An 18,094-nucleotide genomic window follows, 5' to 3' on the forward strand; every position below is an offset into this window, starting at 1 on the left:
GGTTCTCTGTGATGAAATGAGTCTGACCAAGCACAGGATAGAGCCTCTCTGAAGCCCTACTCTGTGGCAGTGTAGGGAGCAAATAAATCTGTTTTCTCTGCCTCATTTGTATCAGTGAGGAGCTGTCCAACAGAACTGTTTCAAGTGGTCAGGGGTCTTTTACACTCTGACCCGTGTGAAGAGAGTTTAGACCACTCAATGGCCCACTGTGAACTATTTGTTCAGCATTTCCCTGACAAAATTGCTCAGATCCATTCTGACTTGGACACTATAATTGATACAAGTCTGGTGGATGTAACTTTGGCCTTTGCTTGTCCATTGTTAATGGATACTTTTCAATTTGCACAGCCCAAGGATGTGAAGAGGATCCTTGAAAATGTGAGAGCTACCACATGTGTGCTAGGTCCTTGTCCGTCCTGGCTCATCGAAATGGTCAGCAGGGGACTGGCTGAGTGGGTGAAGGCGAGCGGTCAGTGCCTCCTTACAACAAGGCACAATTCCAGCAGGCCTAAAAGAGGCAGTTTTAAGACCTCTTTTTAAAAGCCCTCCCTGGATCCCACCATATTGGATAATTATTGGCCAGTCTCTAATACCCCATTCTTGAGCAAGGTACTGGAACATGTGGCGGGTTTCTGGAGGAAAGGGGTCATCTTGATCCATTTCAATATGGTTTCAGGCCTGGTTATGGGACAAAGATGACTTTGGTCGCCTTGGTAGATGTCTTACACTGGGGACTGGACTGACTGTGTGTGTCCCTGTTGGCTGTCCTTCTGGGCCACCTTGCTGGGATGGGACTTGGAAGAACAGTTTTACCATGGCTCCATTCCCTTCTGGTGGGCACACCCAGAAGGCAGTGCTGTGGGGCTCTCGTTTGACACCTTAACCATTGGTCTGCGGGGTCCCTCAGGGTTCTGTCCTGTCTGCCATGTTATATAACATTTACATCAAACTGCTGGGAAAGGTGGTCTGAAATTTTGGTGTTTATTTCACTAGCATGCTGATGACACCCAGTTCTTTTTTTCCTTTCCACCTAAATCTACAACAACAACAATTATTATTATTATTATTATTATTCTGCACTGTAGCTCCTCATTCTGTAAATGAACCTGATTACTTTCCCTGAAAAGCTGAAGAAAATGAAACCATGGATTTCTCACTTTACAGTCCTCATTTCTTACCAAGATGTGTCTGTACCTGTTCAACCATGGCACTGTGGTGACTCCATGCAATGTTTATGCCCTGTGAGTCTGTAATATGCGGGTGTTGATTTATTAGCAGGACCCCAGGCACAGTACAAATTCCTCTGTAATGTCACCATGACAGCAATGATGCTACACACACAACTTCATACAACATATATTTACAAAACGTATTTTCCTCCGTATATTCAATAAACATGTTCCAATCTTCTTGCTCTCTTATTCTATATGTTAGGTCTGCAAGCTGCACATATTCCATCAGTTTAAGTTGCCAATTTTCTTTAGTCAGGGCTTCACTCGTTTTCCATTTTGGGGCTAGCAAAACACAAGCCGCAGTAGTGACATACAGAAATAACTTTTTCAGACACCTGGGAATTTTGATCTGAGTTATCCCCAACAAAAAGGACTCTGTTTTTTTGGGGGGTGGAGAGAAGTACTTTTAAACATTTTTTTCAGTTCATTATGAATTATTTCCCAATACTCTTTTACCCTTTTATAGGTCCACCACTTATGACAGAATGTACCCTTAGTAAATTTCAGATCACTCTTCCAAAGTTTTCCCCAAAGATTAAAATCTATATTGTGTCCTATATCTATTGCCCAGTGTGTCACAGAGGCTTTGACAAGCTCGTCTTTTGTTTCCCACTCTAATAACAAATTGTACATTTAAATAAAAGTTTTTCTTTATTTTGCAGGAGTTGTTTTTCAAATTGTGAGCTTTGGTCCAAAAAAATTTTTTCCTGTTATTTTAAACATTTCATATAACTGATGATATTGTAGCCAGTCTGTAACATGGCTCCTTACACTTTCCATTGATTTCAGTTTGGGTTTCCCCTCTGTAAAGTACAGTGGTACCTCGGGTTACATACGCTTCAGGTTACAGATTCCACTAACCCAGAAATAGTACCTTGGGTTAAGAACTTTGCTTCAGGATGAGAACAAAAATCGCGCGGCAGCGGGAGGCCCCATTAGCTAAAGTGGTACCTCAGGTTAAGAACAGTTTCAGGTTAAGAACGGACCTCCAGAACGAATTAAGTTCTTACCACTGTATAGCAATTCCCTGTAAGTTGCCCACTGTCTAACCATATTAACTTTCTTTATTGTAATAGCCTCAATAGAAGATGGCCATAAAGGTGTTTTCCTTTCCAGCAGACTTTTATATTTCTCCCAAACTCTATACAAATTCTTCCTTAGAAAATGGTTTGTAAAACTTTTGTAAATTTTCGCCTTCCCATACCATAAACATGCATGCCAGCTGAATTTTAAATCGTGACCTTCTAAGCCCAGGATGTCTGCATTATCCAACGTAATCCATTCTTTTAACCAACACAAACCCTAAACAAATTACAGTGCCCAGAATTCTTTGAAGAAAATAATGTGCTTCAACTGTGATATAAAGCTATAGTGCTTGTTTGTCTTAAACAGTTCAGTCCTATTCAAATTTTTTTAAAAAAAATATTCACAGCATACCTCTCCTAACTCAACAGCAGAAGCAAAACAGCCAAAATATACTTTATGCCTGCAATTGATATAGCCAACTCAAGACAGCACTGGAAAGTGTTTTCTGTCTATAATATTCTTTTTAAAAGCAAGGTTGGGAAAAGAGACACTGAAGAGAAGCTTGACATATCCAGAGCTTTGTACGGAAAGGTTAAGCTTCAATTGCCTGACCTCCCTCAAAGACCGGGTGAATGTTTAGCAGCTGGTGTTGTGCATGGCTGGTGGGGAGATATATCCAGCCAGCTTCAACCAGTGAACCAGGATATCCTTGTCATCCACCTCACACTCCATCTGAGAGGAAGGTCTCTTCTGCACGTCTGCCAAGGGCCCAGTAATTCCAGAAGAGGAGAGAGAGAGAGATTTGTTTCCCAACCACTTTCAAAAGACAGAAATCAAAGAAACAGCCATGGATGCTGATCCAAGGATCTGCCTGGCGTTCCTATATAAGAACGACCCTTTCTATTCACTCTGCCTTTCAGACTTGCTGACAGCACCCCAGCAGGTTAAGAATAAGTTTCTCAAGGAGCAGAAGGACCTAACAATGGTAAGGTGACCAGTTTCATTGCCTTCCCTCACCCTCAACAGATGTTATTGTTGTTGTTTTATTAAATTTCTATATTGCCCTTCACCCAAGGATCAGTAGAGTAAGGGCCAGATGGTCATCTGTTGAGCGCAGCATTCTAGTGGTGGAAGTCTCTCTGCTGTCCTTTGCCACCTGCACAAAATCACGGCAGATTTCTGAAGTGCGGGAGGATTCTTGATTGTATGACTCCTTTAAAGCTTTCTCCACCCTTCATTGTTCGTTTCCAGACTATAAAGAAACTGGAACAGCAGAAGCTGAGCAGGCTGCGACAACTGGACGAGGAGAAAAAACAGTTCACTCTGCTCATGAGGAAGAAACTGAGCCCCGGGGTCATCATCAGGACAGGGTCATCCATGACCATGGAAAGGGGTTCCCAGAGGACATTCTCCAGTGTCCAGTTTTCTTCTCTGGCTTCAAGCAAGAGCAGCTGGAAGAGGCATGGCAGCAAGTCACACCCCCGATCAGGCCCTGGCTTCTTTTCAGCCATTGGACGATAGGTTCCTACAACTCACACTCCAAAAGTTTTGCAATGTAAGCTTGACACCCAGGGAGAATTGGATCTTAAAAATGTAACGTTCCAGGCCAGGCATGGAGAACCTTACTGGGACTTGCAGTTCAGCAACATCTGTCCTTGCTTAACCTAGCTCACATGGTTATTGTCAAGATTTAAAAGTGGCATACAATAGCAGCATGATCCCATGTATGTCTACTCAGAAGTATGTCATGTTGCGTTCAGTGGGATTTTTCCCCAGGTAAGGGCAGAGACAAGGATCTGGCATTCCTTGTCAGATCCAGTTCCGCAGTCCTGCAACATAAAATCAGCCTGAATTCTCTGGAAGAAAGGCAGGATTCAAAAGTGATCTGAGAGTTCTGTGCAAGCCTGAATGTCTGAACTGGCTCTTCTGTGTTTTCACCCACAGGCACCCAATCTTTATTTCCCAGGCTCTGTGCTGGTAGCGAATATATACAAATGCCTAGACAGCAAGAAGGAATGAACAAGAAGTGGAAGTTAGCTGCCTCCTAGTAGTCACGATGCCGTCCATGAACTTTCACGGAATTATCAAGAAAGAGTGTTGTTTTTTAAAAAGTGAAAGCTAACCATAGGCAGTCTCCACTCAGTCCCACTCGAGAGGTGGGCTAGGCTGCAATCCTACTGCAATCCACACTAAAACCTGGTGTAATCTCTACTGAACTCAATGGGACTTTTGTAGACATGTACAAGATTGCAGTTTTATGTATAAATTTGTTCACATGCACATTTGAGGAGATATGTGAACAGAGAAGATTTCTCTAGGACTGATTAATGTAGGCTTGTAAACAGCTACTAACCCGGTTGCAAACGAGTGGTAGCAACTGCCAGCAGGTGGATCAGGCAGAATTCTATATATTGAAAGTAATTCAGTTCCCCACACTTCTTTTTAGGCAATTAATGTCATAAACTACTCGCGCAGACATAGGAATCTTATAAATGTCAGCTGCTGGATCTAGACCACGGTTGATTTTCTGAGCATGCTACTCCATTGTGCAGTGACTTCTGGTGCATTTTTGGACCCAATTCAAAGCAATGGCTATTACAAGAGGCAAATCGCTTTCCTGCAAAATCGGAAAAGCAGCTAATTTTCCAAGCCAAGATATCATGTGTACGTTACCCACTCATTACACAGTCTGCAGCCGCTTGACTGATTTTGGGAGGCTGCTCTGTGAACAATTATCCTCCAGTTTTATTTTGTTTGCATCAACTTCAAGTTAATTTCTGGATGAAATTCTGTGTGCCTGTTCTTACCTATAAAGCCCAAACAGTTTGGGACCAGGACACTTGAAGCTCTACCTCCTCCCAGATTGTCCTGCATCCAGTGTCGAAGGCCCTGCTATGCACCCTCCTGCTTTCAAAACCTCAACTGGTTGGAACATGAGATGGGTCCTTTTCTACTGAAGCGTCTGACTCGTGGCTTCACCTCCCCCCTGTATTTTTTGCTTCAGACACCTTTCAATGTAGGTTAAATTTGACTGTTTTGTCCTGCTCCTGATTCTGCTGTTCAGGTAATTGAACCGTTCTTAATTTGAACTTTTAAAAATTGCAGGTTAAGTCATGTTATGAACTTCTTTGTAAGCTGCTTTGAGGGTTTTTGTAATTAAAGAAAAGTGGGGCATGCATTTTTAACTAAATAAAGTAACTATGCAGTTTAGTGGGCCAGAGGACTGTGCACTTGCGCAACTCCTACCTGTTTCTTGTGTAGATATCCTGCATAGGCCCCTCCTAAATGAGCCTGATTTTATGTCTGTCCACCAATGGTGGTTCCTGTAAAGGGTCTTGCCTATAGCAAAGCTCTTCAAATAAATTATAGGCTGTTACAGGGAAAACACCCGAATCCTGTGTTCTTAGAAGCAGTTTATTAAGGAAAAGTTACAAAACATTTGTAAAACAAAACAGCATTGAGATGGCAAAGATTCAGTATAATATACAGGCCTGTCAATAAATTACAGCATCTCTAGAAAGCACTGGTTCCTGATAGACCACCAAATGTAGCATAAATCTTTAAATTTGGGCTCAGGAAGCAAAGCACACACAGACAACTGTTTGTGGAAGGATGGAAGAAAGTGTGTTTTGGCTGTGCTGAAACCATGTCCAACATTCAAGGAAATAAAATTGCATGGCAGAGGCTTTCTGCCAGAAGTACAGAAAAGGAAAAAAGGTTATGCCTCCGCACACTATTCAATCTTTCCTTGCTGCTGGTCAAACATGAGACAGGATAAGCCACTTGGTACTGCAGTGTGGAAGACCAAACCTTTCCTGGTTTCTCAAAGCAGAGCAAACTCAGCATGAGCGGCAGCCGCCTTTGTCAGAATTCCTTCATTCTGTTGGGAAACAGGGATAATTCACGGCATGGAAGCATGTGACTCAGTTTCCTTACTGAAATTGCCAAGCAGCTGTTGGTCTGCTTTCAATGGTGGCATTTAACTGTGATAGGTTAATCTGCTTGTTCCAGCTTAATTTTTGGCTGAGCTGGCTCTGTTTAAAAGCAGATGTAGTGATCACTATTAAAAAGTGTGGTGAGGGTGGACAAATACCTAAGATGCATTGTTAACCATACTGAAAGCCATAGCTCAGAGCAGTCTAGAGTCCAAGGCTTCTGCACTCTTTAAATCAGGCAGTTCTTTCTACTAATTTGAAAGGAGCTCTACAGGACCAGCCCAGGAGCCCCAAAAATTCAGTTTCTAAGGCAAATATTAGATTTCTATTTAAATAATTGGGGCTTTTGTTTTAAAGGAAGTGTCACGGCTTAAATTGATTTGATTTGTTCCAAACGGAGCAGTTGGTCCAAGGACGCTATATTAGAGAAGCATCACTCTTGGGTTTACGCATTTCTGGCTTTACAGCTGCACTAGCTGAAGCTGTTGGTCCAAGGCAGTAACAGATTAACCATCCTGACTTTGTAATATGGCACAAGTTTTAAGTGTCAACATGGGCCACTGAACAGACTAGCTGCATCCAACTTATGTGGCTGTTCCAAAACGTTTAGCCCCAGAGATTATCATACAGGTCCCTCTTTTCCAGTGTCCCATAACCGTCATCGGTAGCTTAACATACACCAACAATGCTGTTAGACAGCCAATTTCAATTTCTTTTTCTTAGACTTCATGACAGCTGGCAGCGAAATCTTGAATGCAGTCCTGGAATGACAAAAAATAATAATCCTGGCTGGGTTGCTAGAAGCTGCACCTGTGGATGTGTTCACACATAACATTAAGCCATTGTTTGTTTTATCTAAGATGTGTTGAACAACCCAGGATCAGTCTTGTGTTCAGGCAAAGTAACAATGGCTTGTTTCATCTGATGTTGCTGTTGTTGCCTAACTGCTCCCATCTTGCTCCAGGTGCCTATGGGAAGCCCACAAGGAGAACCCGGGTGCAACAGTACTCACCTCATCCACAGTTCCCAGAGGCCTGTGTCCAGAGTGGAGCCAGAACGTGGCCATTGTAGCCAACAGCCATTGGTAGCCACATCCGCCATAATTTGTCTACTATTTTAAAGTTTTCCCAGCTGGTGGCCATCGTCACTTATTGTGGGAGCAAATTCCACATGCATTGTGTGAACAGGTACTTGTTATTTGTCCTGAATCTTCAACATGTCTAGTAGGGTCATGCAGCTAAAAAGGGGAAGGGGTCAAATTCCTGTCTACAAACTACTGAAAACTATGCCCACTTCCAGTTCCCACAAACATGATGAACACATGTCTGAAACCCTCTCTCTGCAAGAATGAGGGCCAGAAACTTTTTATTGCTTTTATGCAGAGAATGCAGAACAAATGCAACCCTACCTGGACATGTTTTATTTTAAATACATATATATATAAATATATATCAAGGTCACTTACTCACAAGTGGTGCAAATTGGACTGAAGCTGCAGAATACTGTGTGGACGAAAGAACAACAACAGATACATTCAGACAGTCTGTAGACTAGTTAAGGAAGGCTACAAGAAATCAATCAAAACCTGGTGAAACCAATCAGATAAGACGACTTACTTGACAAACACACAGAGCAGACATAACCGATTTCAATGAGATTTCTGTGGCAGAAGCAGGCAGCTCGGTAGTCAACATGAACAGGGGGTGGGAGAATTAGCTGCGATCTTTGTTCTTGGTCAGGCAGATATACCCACTGTAGTAGTAATAATAATAATAATAATAATAATAATAATAATAATAGCAGCAGCAGCTTTCTAACTTCAGAGAACATGGCTAGATTAAAGTAGGGGTCAGGTGAAGGTAGATTAGGATGCATTAGAAAAGCACAGGGTGATTTGCAATGTTTGACAGGAGTTCCCAACTCCCAATTGTCACAACACAGTAAGTTGTTTTTTTTCTAAACTACTGTACATTGTTAGAATCCTTGAGCATAGTAACCCAGATGTGGCTTTGACCTTGCATATCCAGGTCACTCCAGTGGGTGGTTCATGGGGTTCATTTGGCAACTGGCGCCACCCAATGAGCCACTGTTTCACACCAGGCTCTAGCTGGGAGACATTGGGGTTCCAGTATAAAAAAGATGATGACAGCCAGGTAAATTCCACAAGCCTTAAGTCTGCCCACACCTGGATCTGAGGACTAAGAATGTCAAGGACTTGCTTCCTGGATAAAGCCAATGTCTGCTGAGCCCGTTGCCTTGTTTCCAGTGGTGGTTAGTCAGTTGTCTTTGGCAGCTTGAAAGCACAGTGCATTGTCTTATGTTCACAAGCACGTTGTCTCTGAACCTGGAGGCTCCATTTAATCCTTGGGTAGGCAAACTAAGGCCCGGGGGGCTGGATCAGGCCCAATCGCCTTCTCAATCCGGCCCGCAGAGTAGAATGTATCCTTTTATTTCAAATGCATCTCTGCATTTTATGGGTTATTTGTGGGGCCTGCCTGGTGTTTTTACATGAGTAGAATGTGTGCTTTTATTTAAAATGCATCTCTGGGTTATTTGTGGGGCATAGGAATTCGTTCATTTATTTTTCCAAAATATAGTCCGGCCCCCCACAAGGTCTGAGGGACAGTGAACCAGTCCCCTGCTGAAAAAGTTTGCTGACCACTGATTTTATCTCATGACTGAGAACCTCTTATACAGCTATCCTCTATGGAGCAAAGTCTACCTATCCGAAATGTTAGCACAAAATTTATTCATTTACCCTCCCTGGAAAGCTTTAAAAAAACTTGCTGGAATGGCATACAAAGGATGAAGAAGTTAAATCTGTTATGATACAATGGGCCAGAGATTTTGGATATAATATACAATTTAATGATTGGATTAAATTATGGAATGAAAATATCTAATTTACCGCATGTACTGCGTTAAAGGAAAATGTTATGAAAATTATGTACAGATGGTATATTACACCGGTAAAACTTGCAAAAATGTATAAAACATGTAAGAAATGTTGGAAATGTTAAGAAAAGGATGGCACTTTTTACCATATGTGGTGGAAATGTAAGAAAGTGAAGAGCTTCTGGGAATTGATATATAATGAATTGAAGAAAATGTTGAAATATACATTTGTTAAGAAACCAGAGGCCTTTCTTTTAGGAATTATAGGAAATGAAATAAATAGAAAGGATTGTAAACTTTTCCAATATGCAGTAACAGTGGCAAGAATATTACTGGCCCAGAAATGGAAACAGGAAAAAGTACCAACATTGGAGGAGTGGAGAATGAAGCTGATGGACTATGCAGAACTTGATAAACTGACAGGGAAGATTAGATATCTACGAGATCAAAAGTTTATCGAGGACTGGGGAAAGCTAGTGGAGTATTGGGAATGTATAAGTGATAATGAAATAACGTTAGTGGCATTTAAAGAAGCACTGTAAAAACCTAAGAAATATTGTAAGAAAGAAAAACAGGTGTGGAAGGGTATGTTAAAAGGCAATAGCAAATTTAGGAAATGTGTAATTAAAAAGTTTAATTTGGATGATTGTCAGAGAGGCTGAAGGAAGTCCAAAAACGAGAAAATTTGTTAAAGTTGTAATGTGGTGCGATATTTTCTATTAATTTTCATCAAGAAAAATACATATTATTTTTTAAAAAAAGGAAAGCTTTAAAAAAACTGTAAATCACTGCACTGAGAATCAATCCAAGGCCACAAAAGGTTTGGGCACCCCATATGTCAAGGAGAAAAGGGGCACTCTACAGATCATCATCACACAAAATGCAGGCATGACTCTTGGCCCAACAATTTCTACAGTCCAAGCTTTTTCATGGAGCACTTTTGAACCAGAATAAACATAGAAAAGTGGAACTCACCAGCAAATACTGCAGCAGAGATGGCATATGGGGAACTTTCAAGTAAATGCCACCAGTAATATCGCAAGCCTGGAAAACATGGCGTTATTACTTTAAAAACAATGTAACACCAGGAGGAAGTAAGCAGCTTAGTGGTAGAACATATGCTTTGCATGCAGAAGGCCCCATGTACAATCCTGGATTGTTCAGGTAAGATTAGGAAAGTCCTCGTCTGAAAGAGTTACTACCAGTAAAGCGAGGCGGACTCAGCATAGGGAATGGCCTGACTCAGCATAAATGTGCCTGGGGCCTGTACATATCTGTTAATTCCCTTAAAAATAATAAAAAGCTCCTAGACCTCATGACTGTCACAACCTCTTCCTATTTTCTAGATATTTGGGTATTCTAAAATTTACTTCAAGGGCATGGAAGCCCCTCTCCTGCCAAATAATTCCAAGATAACAATACCTTCCATACTCAAACTATGTGCAAATAATGTGCACATTATTTAATGATAATGATAATAGTCAGATGTGCTGCAATAACTTCCCAGATTGTGCTGTGATTTCTACTGGGGTGCTGATCAAAAGGCTTCCTAACACTATAATCTATTTGCAGGACAGACAGACAGAATTGTAGAGTTAGAAGGGACCCCGTGGGGTCACCTAGTCCAGCCCCCTGCAGTGCAGGAATCGCAACTAATGCATTCAGGTAAATAAAGCACAACAACCAGCAGCTGTGCCTCCTTTGTCTGGATGACGTCTCACTCTTCTTTCCCCTCCCTGCCCCACCTACTCCAGATTTATGCAGCCAATGACAATGACTCAGTAACATCTTACCTGCTGCAAGAGCCCTGAATCAGAATCCAGAACGCAGGCATCAATCAAAATATTCTGAAAAACCAGGGGAAATGAGAGTTAGGTTTTATTGGAAATGTGAGTAAAGGAAAGAGGAGTTTTGTCTTTTTATTTAAACCATTTATATACCATGTAACTAGAAACATCTCTAGGTAGTTTACAAGGATGCAATATAAAAAGTGAAAATCAGTTCTAAAGTCAGGCTGCAATTAAAATGCTAGCTGGAATTTTAAAAAAGGCAACAGGAGGCACTGGAAGTTCAACAGGGTGGAGGTCTGACTGACCTCAACTGGAAGAGTTCCACAAAATTGCGGCCACAACTCTGAATGCAGGACTCTGGTGGATGCCACTAATAGTGACCCCCCTCTCTCGTGCAAAGACCTCAGTGATTGGGCAGGAAGATAAGGGATCAGGCAGCCCCAAATGATTAAGGGGCTTGCACATTAATACAAGCAGGAAAGGAAAAGTAGTAACAATAATAGTAGTAGAAAAGTAATAATAATTTATTTATACCCCGCCCATCTGGTTGGGTTTCCCCAGCCACTCTGGGCAGCTCCCAACAGAATATTAAAGGGAAAGGCATGCAAGCTTGAGGCTTGCTGCAGCTCATTCTTGCAAGAATCCACTAAGGTTTAGCATCAGAACTGAGCTGGGTCCATGAGTTCATGGTGAAGGCAAGTGAGGATGTGGACTTTAATCTATGATGTGGTGGTCCGACTCTGTAGAAGGCAGCTTCCAATGTTCCAAAAGCCGGAGCCACAATAAACCTATTGCTCCAACAGCAGAGAACCTGTGGCCACCCACAGATGTTGCTGGACGACAACTCTGGCCGTTCCTGACTTGGCCATCTTGGTTGGGGCTGATGGGAGTCAGACCCCAACAGAATCCAAAGGGCTGCAGGGTCTCCACTCTTGTTTTTAAAGGTGCTTATCATTTGTGTGGGTGTCTGCATTTTAAACTGTCAGCCCCCCCCCCAATGTCTTGAACACAACAACGGAGTTTTAAAAATCAGGGCTGGGACGATATCCAGAGGCATAGTTAAGCTCCGTTGCACCATTGGCAAGAGCAGAACTGGCACTCTCCCGTCCCTGGCGACCTCTGCTGAGGCAGCCAGGGGAGAAGTAGCCCAGGGAGCAGGTGGACTGATGGGCAGGCTCTGAGCCGCTCCAAGCCAGAGTGGAGAGGCACAATTTTTGCAGCCCCATGGACATGCATCCTTGGTGGGGGCCAACCTGGCCAATCCCTGAGTATGCCCCTAATTTTAGCATGTTAAGAAATACTGCTGGTGTCATAATCAACTATTGGCATCACCTGTTTCTGGGCTGCAAAGATCACATTCATGAAGTTCATGTACTGCAACGCACTGTCCTCAGCAGCTTTTATGACCTGGGTGAAGAAATGGGCATTTCTTAGCCTACTATACTGACTGGGATTCAGTCTGCTGGGATTCAGTATTTGTAAGGAAATCTGAAAAGTCTTACCAAAATCCTAGACTTGATTTCCTGGCTGGCTGCAGATTGAAGGAGGGGAGGGGGAAAGAGGAGAAATATACAGATATAATTGCATCTAACTCCGAAGCTTTGCTGTCAGTCTGTTCACAAAATCTCTATGCAGCCTCCATTGTTTGTTTTCTTTAAGCAAGGTTAAATGTTACATCACCTGACTACAATCATAGCTCAGTAGCAGAGCACATGCTTGGCATGCAGTTGCAGGTTCAACACCTGACATCTCCAGTTTAAAAAAAGGGATCCAGGAATCCACCTTGGTAGCTCAGTTGGTAAAGCATAGGACTCTTAATCCCAGGGTTATGGGTTCGCGCCCCATGTTGGGCAAAAGATTCCTGCATTGCAAGGGGTTGGGGTAGATAATCCCTGTGGTCCCTTCCAACTCTACAATTCTATGAAGTGATGGGAAGATCCTTCTCTGACTGAGACCCTGAAGTCTGGAGGGGACCACAATGGCACATACTGGAGCAAACTGGGCTAGATAGACAAACAGTCTGGCCTGCTGTAAGACTGCTTCCTATATACCCCAAACATTGTTAAGGACTGGCTGGAAAACAGGATATGAAACCTTCGTTTAAAGATATTTCAGAAACCCTTGTTAGTATCAACCATGGTTAACTGCAAACCATAGTTTAAAACAGGGGTTTCCCTATATTTGCCTTCCAAGTCCAGAGCTTAGTTTGGCAAGCTATACTATAGTTTTGCTGTATGTTTCAGACCTTAACCAGAGCTCAGGTATGAATGCATTAGGCCAAATTATATCTAATATCTGCACAGAAAACAACACACACATGCAAAGGTCAATTAATAAATCTTAAGAGTAGTAAGCTCATTTAATTCAGAGTAATAAAGATGAAAAAAGTCAACCCACATTTCTCTCTCTCTTAATTTGTTCCCATTTTCTATTTTAAAAACCCCAGTAACTGTTACTGAGTTAAGCATAATACTGTACCTTTTCCCTCTTTAGTTATCCTGTGAATATCTAAGACATGTAATATTCAGGAATAATTTGTTAAAAATAAGAGCATCTTCATGTAACAGATATTATAAAAGCAGAATTTCTGGGTTATGGGTACTAATACATCTGGCCTGATATATAAGGTACCTTTTAATGCTTCCATGGGTGAATATGTATGAACTGCCACCTCTTTTGCATCAATCAGCTCTCTCCTTGCCTTTTCCATTCATAACTCCTTCATCCTCCTTCCTGAACTGTGACCATGCCTAAGTAGGGATAGCTTCATTTATCCCCAGTTCTCTCTTGCTAGGCTTGTCTGTCTCTCCCTTCCCCCGTCCAAATGTATACTGGATGCTCAACTGTCAAGATGTATGTATACACTGGACGCTCCTTGGGGGCAGAGACCTACCGCTCTCCCCCCACCCTTTTTTTGCTTATAAAACCCTTTATAAAGTATGATGCAGAATGACAGCACAACACATGCATACAACAATTCCAGGAGTGGTTGCATAAATTATCTCCATTCTTTGGTTTTGAATGAACAGGAAAAACTTTAAAAGTCTGGTTTCAGAAGGATACAGCAAATTGCTTTAGCAAGAGATCCTGCCAGTAATGATTCAGTCTGCTGCCCTCTTATTTCAGCTGCCACAAAAGAGAAATCACACACACAGACACAACACACAGACAAAATGATTACATGGTTTGGTATTTCTTGGCTTTATTGTGTTAATTGCACATTATGCTTTAACTACAGGTAGTTCTTTAAGATGATGAAAACCTGTTAACCATTTGCTGTAGATTTCCTTCCCCCATGGAAATTAGACTTGAAAGGAGGATTCTATTGTAGCTTATAGAACAGGTTGTGTTGTGTGCCTAGTTCTGGTATGTGTGCAGTGCCCACAAGGTTCTCTAGTTTGCAAATGTGCCCACAAGCCTGAAAAGGTTGGTGCCTTCTGTTCTAGGGAATAATTCAAAGGCACATGAGACCACTCCCTTCTTGAAGCTAAGCATGTCCGGGTCTGGTGGTCAGTGCCTGGGAAAGGAGATCTACAATGTTAGAACTAAAGAAAGAAATGTATAGTGCAGGGGTTCTCAAAGGGTGTGGCAGGGCAGAATGACAAGTGTGGCAGAAAGATTCAAGGACAATCAAAGAAACATGTAAACATTTCAGTGCAGTATAGAATAGTATCAAAATGATTTTTTATTTGCAGAATAAGGATAGGTATCTTTTTAAAATGAGAGCAAGAGCATTACGTGATACCGAGGACAATCCTGGTTGTGATCCAGAATCGCAGTTTGAACAGAGTGCTGGACAAGACTCATTTATACTTATACCTTGGGAGTGATTTCTGTTCTCATAAAGCTGCATTGTTTTATACTTCCTGGATACACCATTTTCATATGCCATTTTGTTCTATGTCATAAATCAGGCACTGCTACGAGTTGTTTTCTTATTAATTAAAAAAAAAAATTCTGGAAAGTGTGGCCCAAAGAAAAAAGTTTGAGAACCACTAGTATGGCCATTTAAATCACACATGGTATTTGCAGTGTAGGCATCTCTCATGACTAAATAAGAGCAGGTGGCAATTGTCCGTGTCAACTTGGGTGGAGGGAACAGCCACAAAGGAAAAAGAGAAAGTGGATGATGCAGCATCCAGGGGGTCTGCACCAAGCCTGTAGGCCTCCAGATGTTGCGTCCTGACCACTGGCCACACTGAGTGGGGCTGATTGGAGCTGAACAACATCTGGAGGCCCCCAGGTCCCCCATCCCTTACATAAAGCAAAACTGCCTTTCATAGTAATGCATTCTAAGGGAAGTCAACCCTCTACCTGGTCATAGGGTTAAATGGTTTAGGGGAAAAGTAAGTAGGAAACACAGAGACCGTGAAACAGAGCAGAGCAAACCAGCTTCTCATCTTACTGTTGGTCATAAGGTCCTTGATCTCTTCTGCAATAGTTTCATTTATTGTTGTTAACAACTCGTATTTTCCATCCTTGCTGCCAGATATATTAGATTCACCAAAGAGATCAGCTGGTGCCCAATGTTTTCCAGGGTAGAGGAAACGACTAAGAGAAATTGAAGTTGTATTAACATAATTACCATAATTAATTGCCACAATATGAAGCATCAGACAACATTCAGCATTAAAGACAAGATGAAAATTAAAAGGAAAATGTGCATGATTTTGTTCCTATTGATTTCTATCATACACTTCAGCATATAAAATGCTTTAGAGTTCAGTTCTCATTTATCTTCACAGCAACATTGTGAGGTCGGTAAGGCCCCCTTTGCCCTTTACATGCTCACCTGGCTACAAGCCTCTAGGTGAGCAATCAGAGCTCATGCACTGCCTTGCTGGATCATTCACATGCTCACCTGGCACAAGTCCAAATACATGAATCAGCTTTCTGGATCAGACAAAAAATTCATCGTTGTCAGCACTGTTTCCAAAGAACAGCCAGTTTGATGTCTTTTGTGAGGCTCCACAGAAGAGTAAGTCTGAGATCCAGCCATCCCACCACTCTTTAACTTCAGAATCTGATACGCTGCTATTTGAACTTCACCCACCCTAGCCTCTTCCTAGTGTAGTCCATCCACAGCTCTCTTTCCAAATGCCTGACCATTAAAAAGCTACAACCATCCAAAAAGCTACAATACCTTTCCTGTATATGACTGGCTATCACAGCCAGTTTGTTGTTGCGGTTCATAAATAAGTGCGAGTTTCCCAACACCATGGCTGCATCGAGGCATTTTGATAATGTAAGCTGTGGGTAAAAGCAGGGGAGAATTATTAAACACCACAGAGATTTAAAATGGGAAATTAAATTTGTGAACATCTCATCAAACTGTACTTACGTTGGGCCTTGACAACTGCCCAACAATGCTGACCCCTGGTGCTGGCTCTGCACTGAACACAGCACATTAGCACCTTATCAGTCCAGTTCTAACTACAACTGACATAGGACCACGCACTTAATTGGAAGTTATTCAGACTCACAGGAACATTTATTTAGTATCAATGCTGAAGATTTCAATCTAGATTATAATGCATCCAAATTAGTGTTGTTGTTGTTTTTTAAAAAGGTCAGAAAATCAAAGATCCTGACATAGGTTTCACATATAATGGGAAAGTCTTACCTCTGAGCCTCCTAATGCCTGCTTCCCCCACCAAATAGGGTTAGTGTCAACAACAATGACTAAGAGGTTCAGCTCATCATCTGGAAAAAAATAATGAAACATCAGCCCCCAAAACTGTGAAAACATTAGCTGACAGTTTCCCAGCTCTGTAGGAGGATTGAAATTTACAGTCTATGTCCATTTTGTTTGTTGCTGTCACTTAATGATCTACAGAAGGTGCAAGGAACCATTGGCCCTCCAGATGCTGTGGGCCTACAACTCCCATTATCATTATTGGCCCTGTTGGCTGAGCTTGGTGAAAACTGGAGTTCAACAACATCTGGACAACAACACAGCTTCCCCACCCCTAATCTACAGGGAGAAGAAAGGAGATTCCAACTAAACATCAGGAAGAACTTCCTGACGGTAAGAGCTGTACAACAGTGGAACAGACTCCCTCAGAAGGTGGTGGCCTCTTCTTCCTTGGAGGTTTATAAGCAGAGTGGATGGATGCTTTAGCTGAGATTCCTGCATTGCAGGGTCTTGGATTAATGGCCTTCAGGGTCCCTTCCAAATCTACAATTCTATGATTCTATGAGTCTACATCCATCCACAGAGGTGCTATAACAGCAGGCCTGCTCAGTGTGGAAAGCTTCCAATGTATTTTTAAATAGATACAGCAGCAGCCCTTGGGAGTTACATTTCTTTCTTTCTTTCTGAATACTGTAGTGTTGATGGGAACCAAGTGTATGTAACCTTGAGCTCTGTGATGAAAGACAGGTGGGATATAATTGTAAGAAAATAAAAGAAAATATTTGCAATAGCTCTTTGAGTTAAATACTATTATTTTCATTTTACAGATAGGAAATGTAAGCAAATGTGCAGGCAGTTGGCACCTGTCTGTCTCTGGAGGCAATGGAGGGGTGCCAAGCAAACAAAATTTTACTAGTCCTAAAAGCCCAAGAAAGTTGCCAGAAAAGGAAGAGGTGTGGGGGGAGGGGAGAGTGAAAGTCGAGGAGAGAAAGCTGTAATCAATTATTTTGCTCCAGTTAGCACTAATGCTGTTAACAAGCAAATGAAAGCTGATCTCTGTGTGTGTGGAGATATGTTTGTGCATTTCAGTGGGTGTTTAGTAGCCTACCTTTACACCTGAATCCCAAGGAGGGGTGAAAATTGTGCTAAGCAGTGAGTGCTTAGATCCCATTTTAAATGCAGTTTTCTTTTTTAAAAAAGGGGGGGTTCTGCACATATTTAAGGACCAGGAAAAACACTCAGCACATGCTCAGATGCAGCCACACCACAGAACCCGAACTTAAAACACACACAGGAGGAGGAACCTGACAGCCACGCGCGTGAGACTCCCTCCCTCCCTCCGGGCTAACTCAAGAGGAGCCCACGGAAGGAGCCAGAATCGCCCCGCCGAGCCTTCCCCGCCCCGTTTTTGCCTGAAATCCCGGGGCAGCAGCGGGGAGGCGCCACAAGGCGCCGCGGACTCACCTCCGCTCATATCGCCCCGCAGCAGGGACAGGAAGGCGGACTTCCGTCGCTCCAGAATGAGGTCACGCCAGCTTCTGGCGCGTCCTCTCGACGTCACTTTTCCCACTTTCCCTCCCG

General features: G+C 42.4%; 1 protein-coding gene across 1 annotated transcript; it reads right to left on the bottom strand.

Annotated features, from left to right (window-relative positions):
* Positions 1-5,658: 5,658 nt before the first annotated feature.
* On the bottom strand, positions 5,659-18,090 carry GTF2H3 (general transcription factor IIH subunit 3). Its single transcript, XM_081893415.1, has 13 exons — positions 17,978-18,090; positions 16,502-16,581; positions 16,022-16,128; positions 15,284-15,429; positions 13,942-14,004; positions 13,357-13,386; positions 12,381-12,409; positions 12,211-12,285; positions 10,882-10,935; positions 10,064-10,132; positions 7,810-7,945; positions 7,659-7,695; positions 5,659-6,954 (listed from the first exon to the last, which is right to left on the bottom strand). The coding sequence occupies exons 1-13, from the start codon at positions 17,985-17,987 to the stop codon at positions 6,885-6,887; spliced, it is 906 nt and encodes a 301-aa protein (XP_081749541.1). The 5' UTR covers positions 17,988-18,090; the 3' UTR covers positions 5,659-6,884.
* Positions 18,091-18,094: the final 4 nt, after the last annotated feature.

This window comes from Podarcis melisellensis (assembly GCF_964234715.1).
Source record: "Podarcis melisellensis genome assembly, chromosome: 16".
NCBI classification, from domain to species: Eukaryota; Metazoa; Chordata; class Lepidosauria; order Squamata; family Lacertidae; genus Podarcis; species Podarcis melisellensis.

Coding starts and splice junctions, on each gene's coding strand:
- GTF2H3 (XM_081893415.1), bottom strand. Junction 15,430..16,021: donor GCCAGTCATATACAGGAAAG/GTATTGTAGCTT, acceptor AATTTCTCTTAG/TCGTTTCCTCTACCCTGGAA. Junction 7,946..10,063: donor CTCTGCTGCAGTATTTGCTG/GTGAGTTCCACT, acceptor TTACTACTACAG/TGGGTATATCTGCCTGACCA.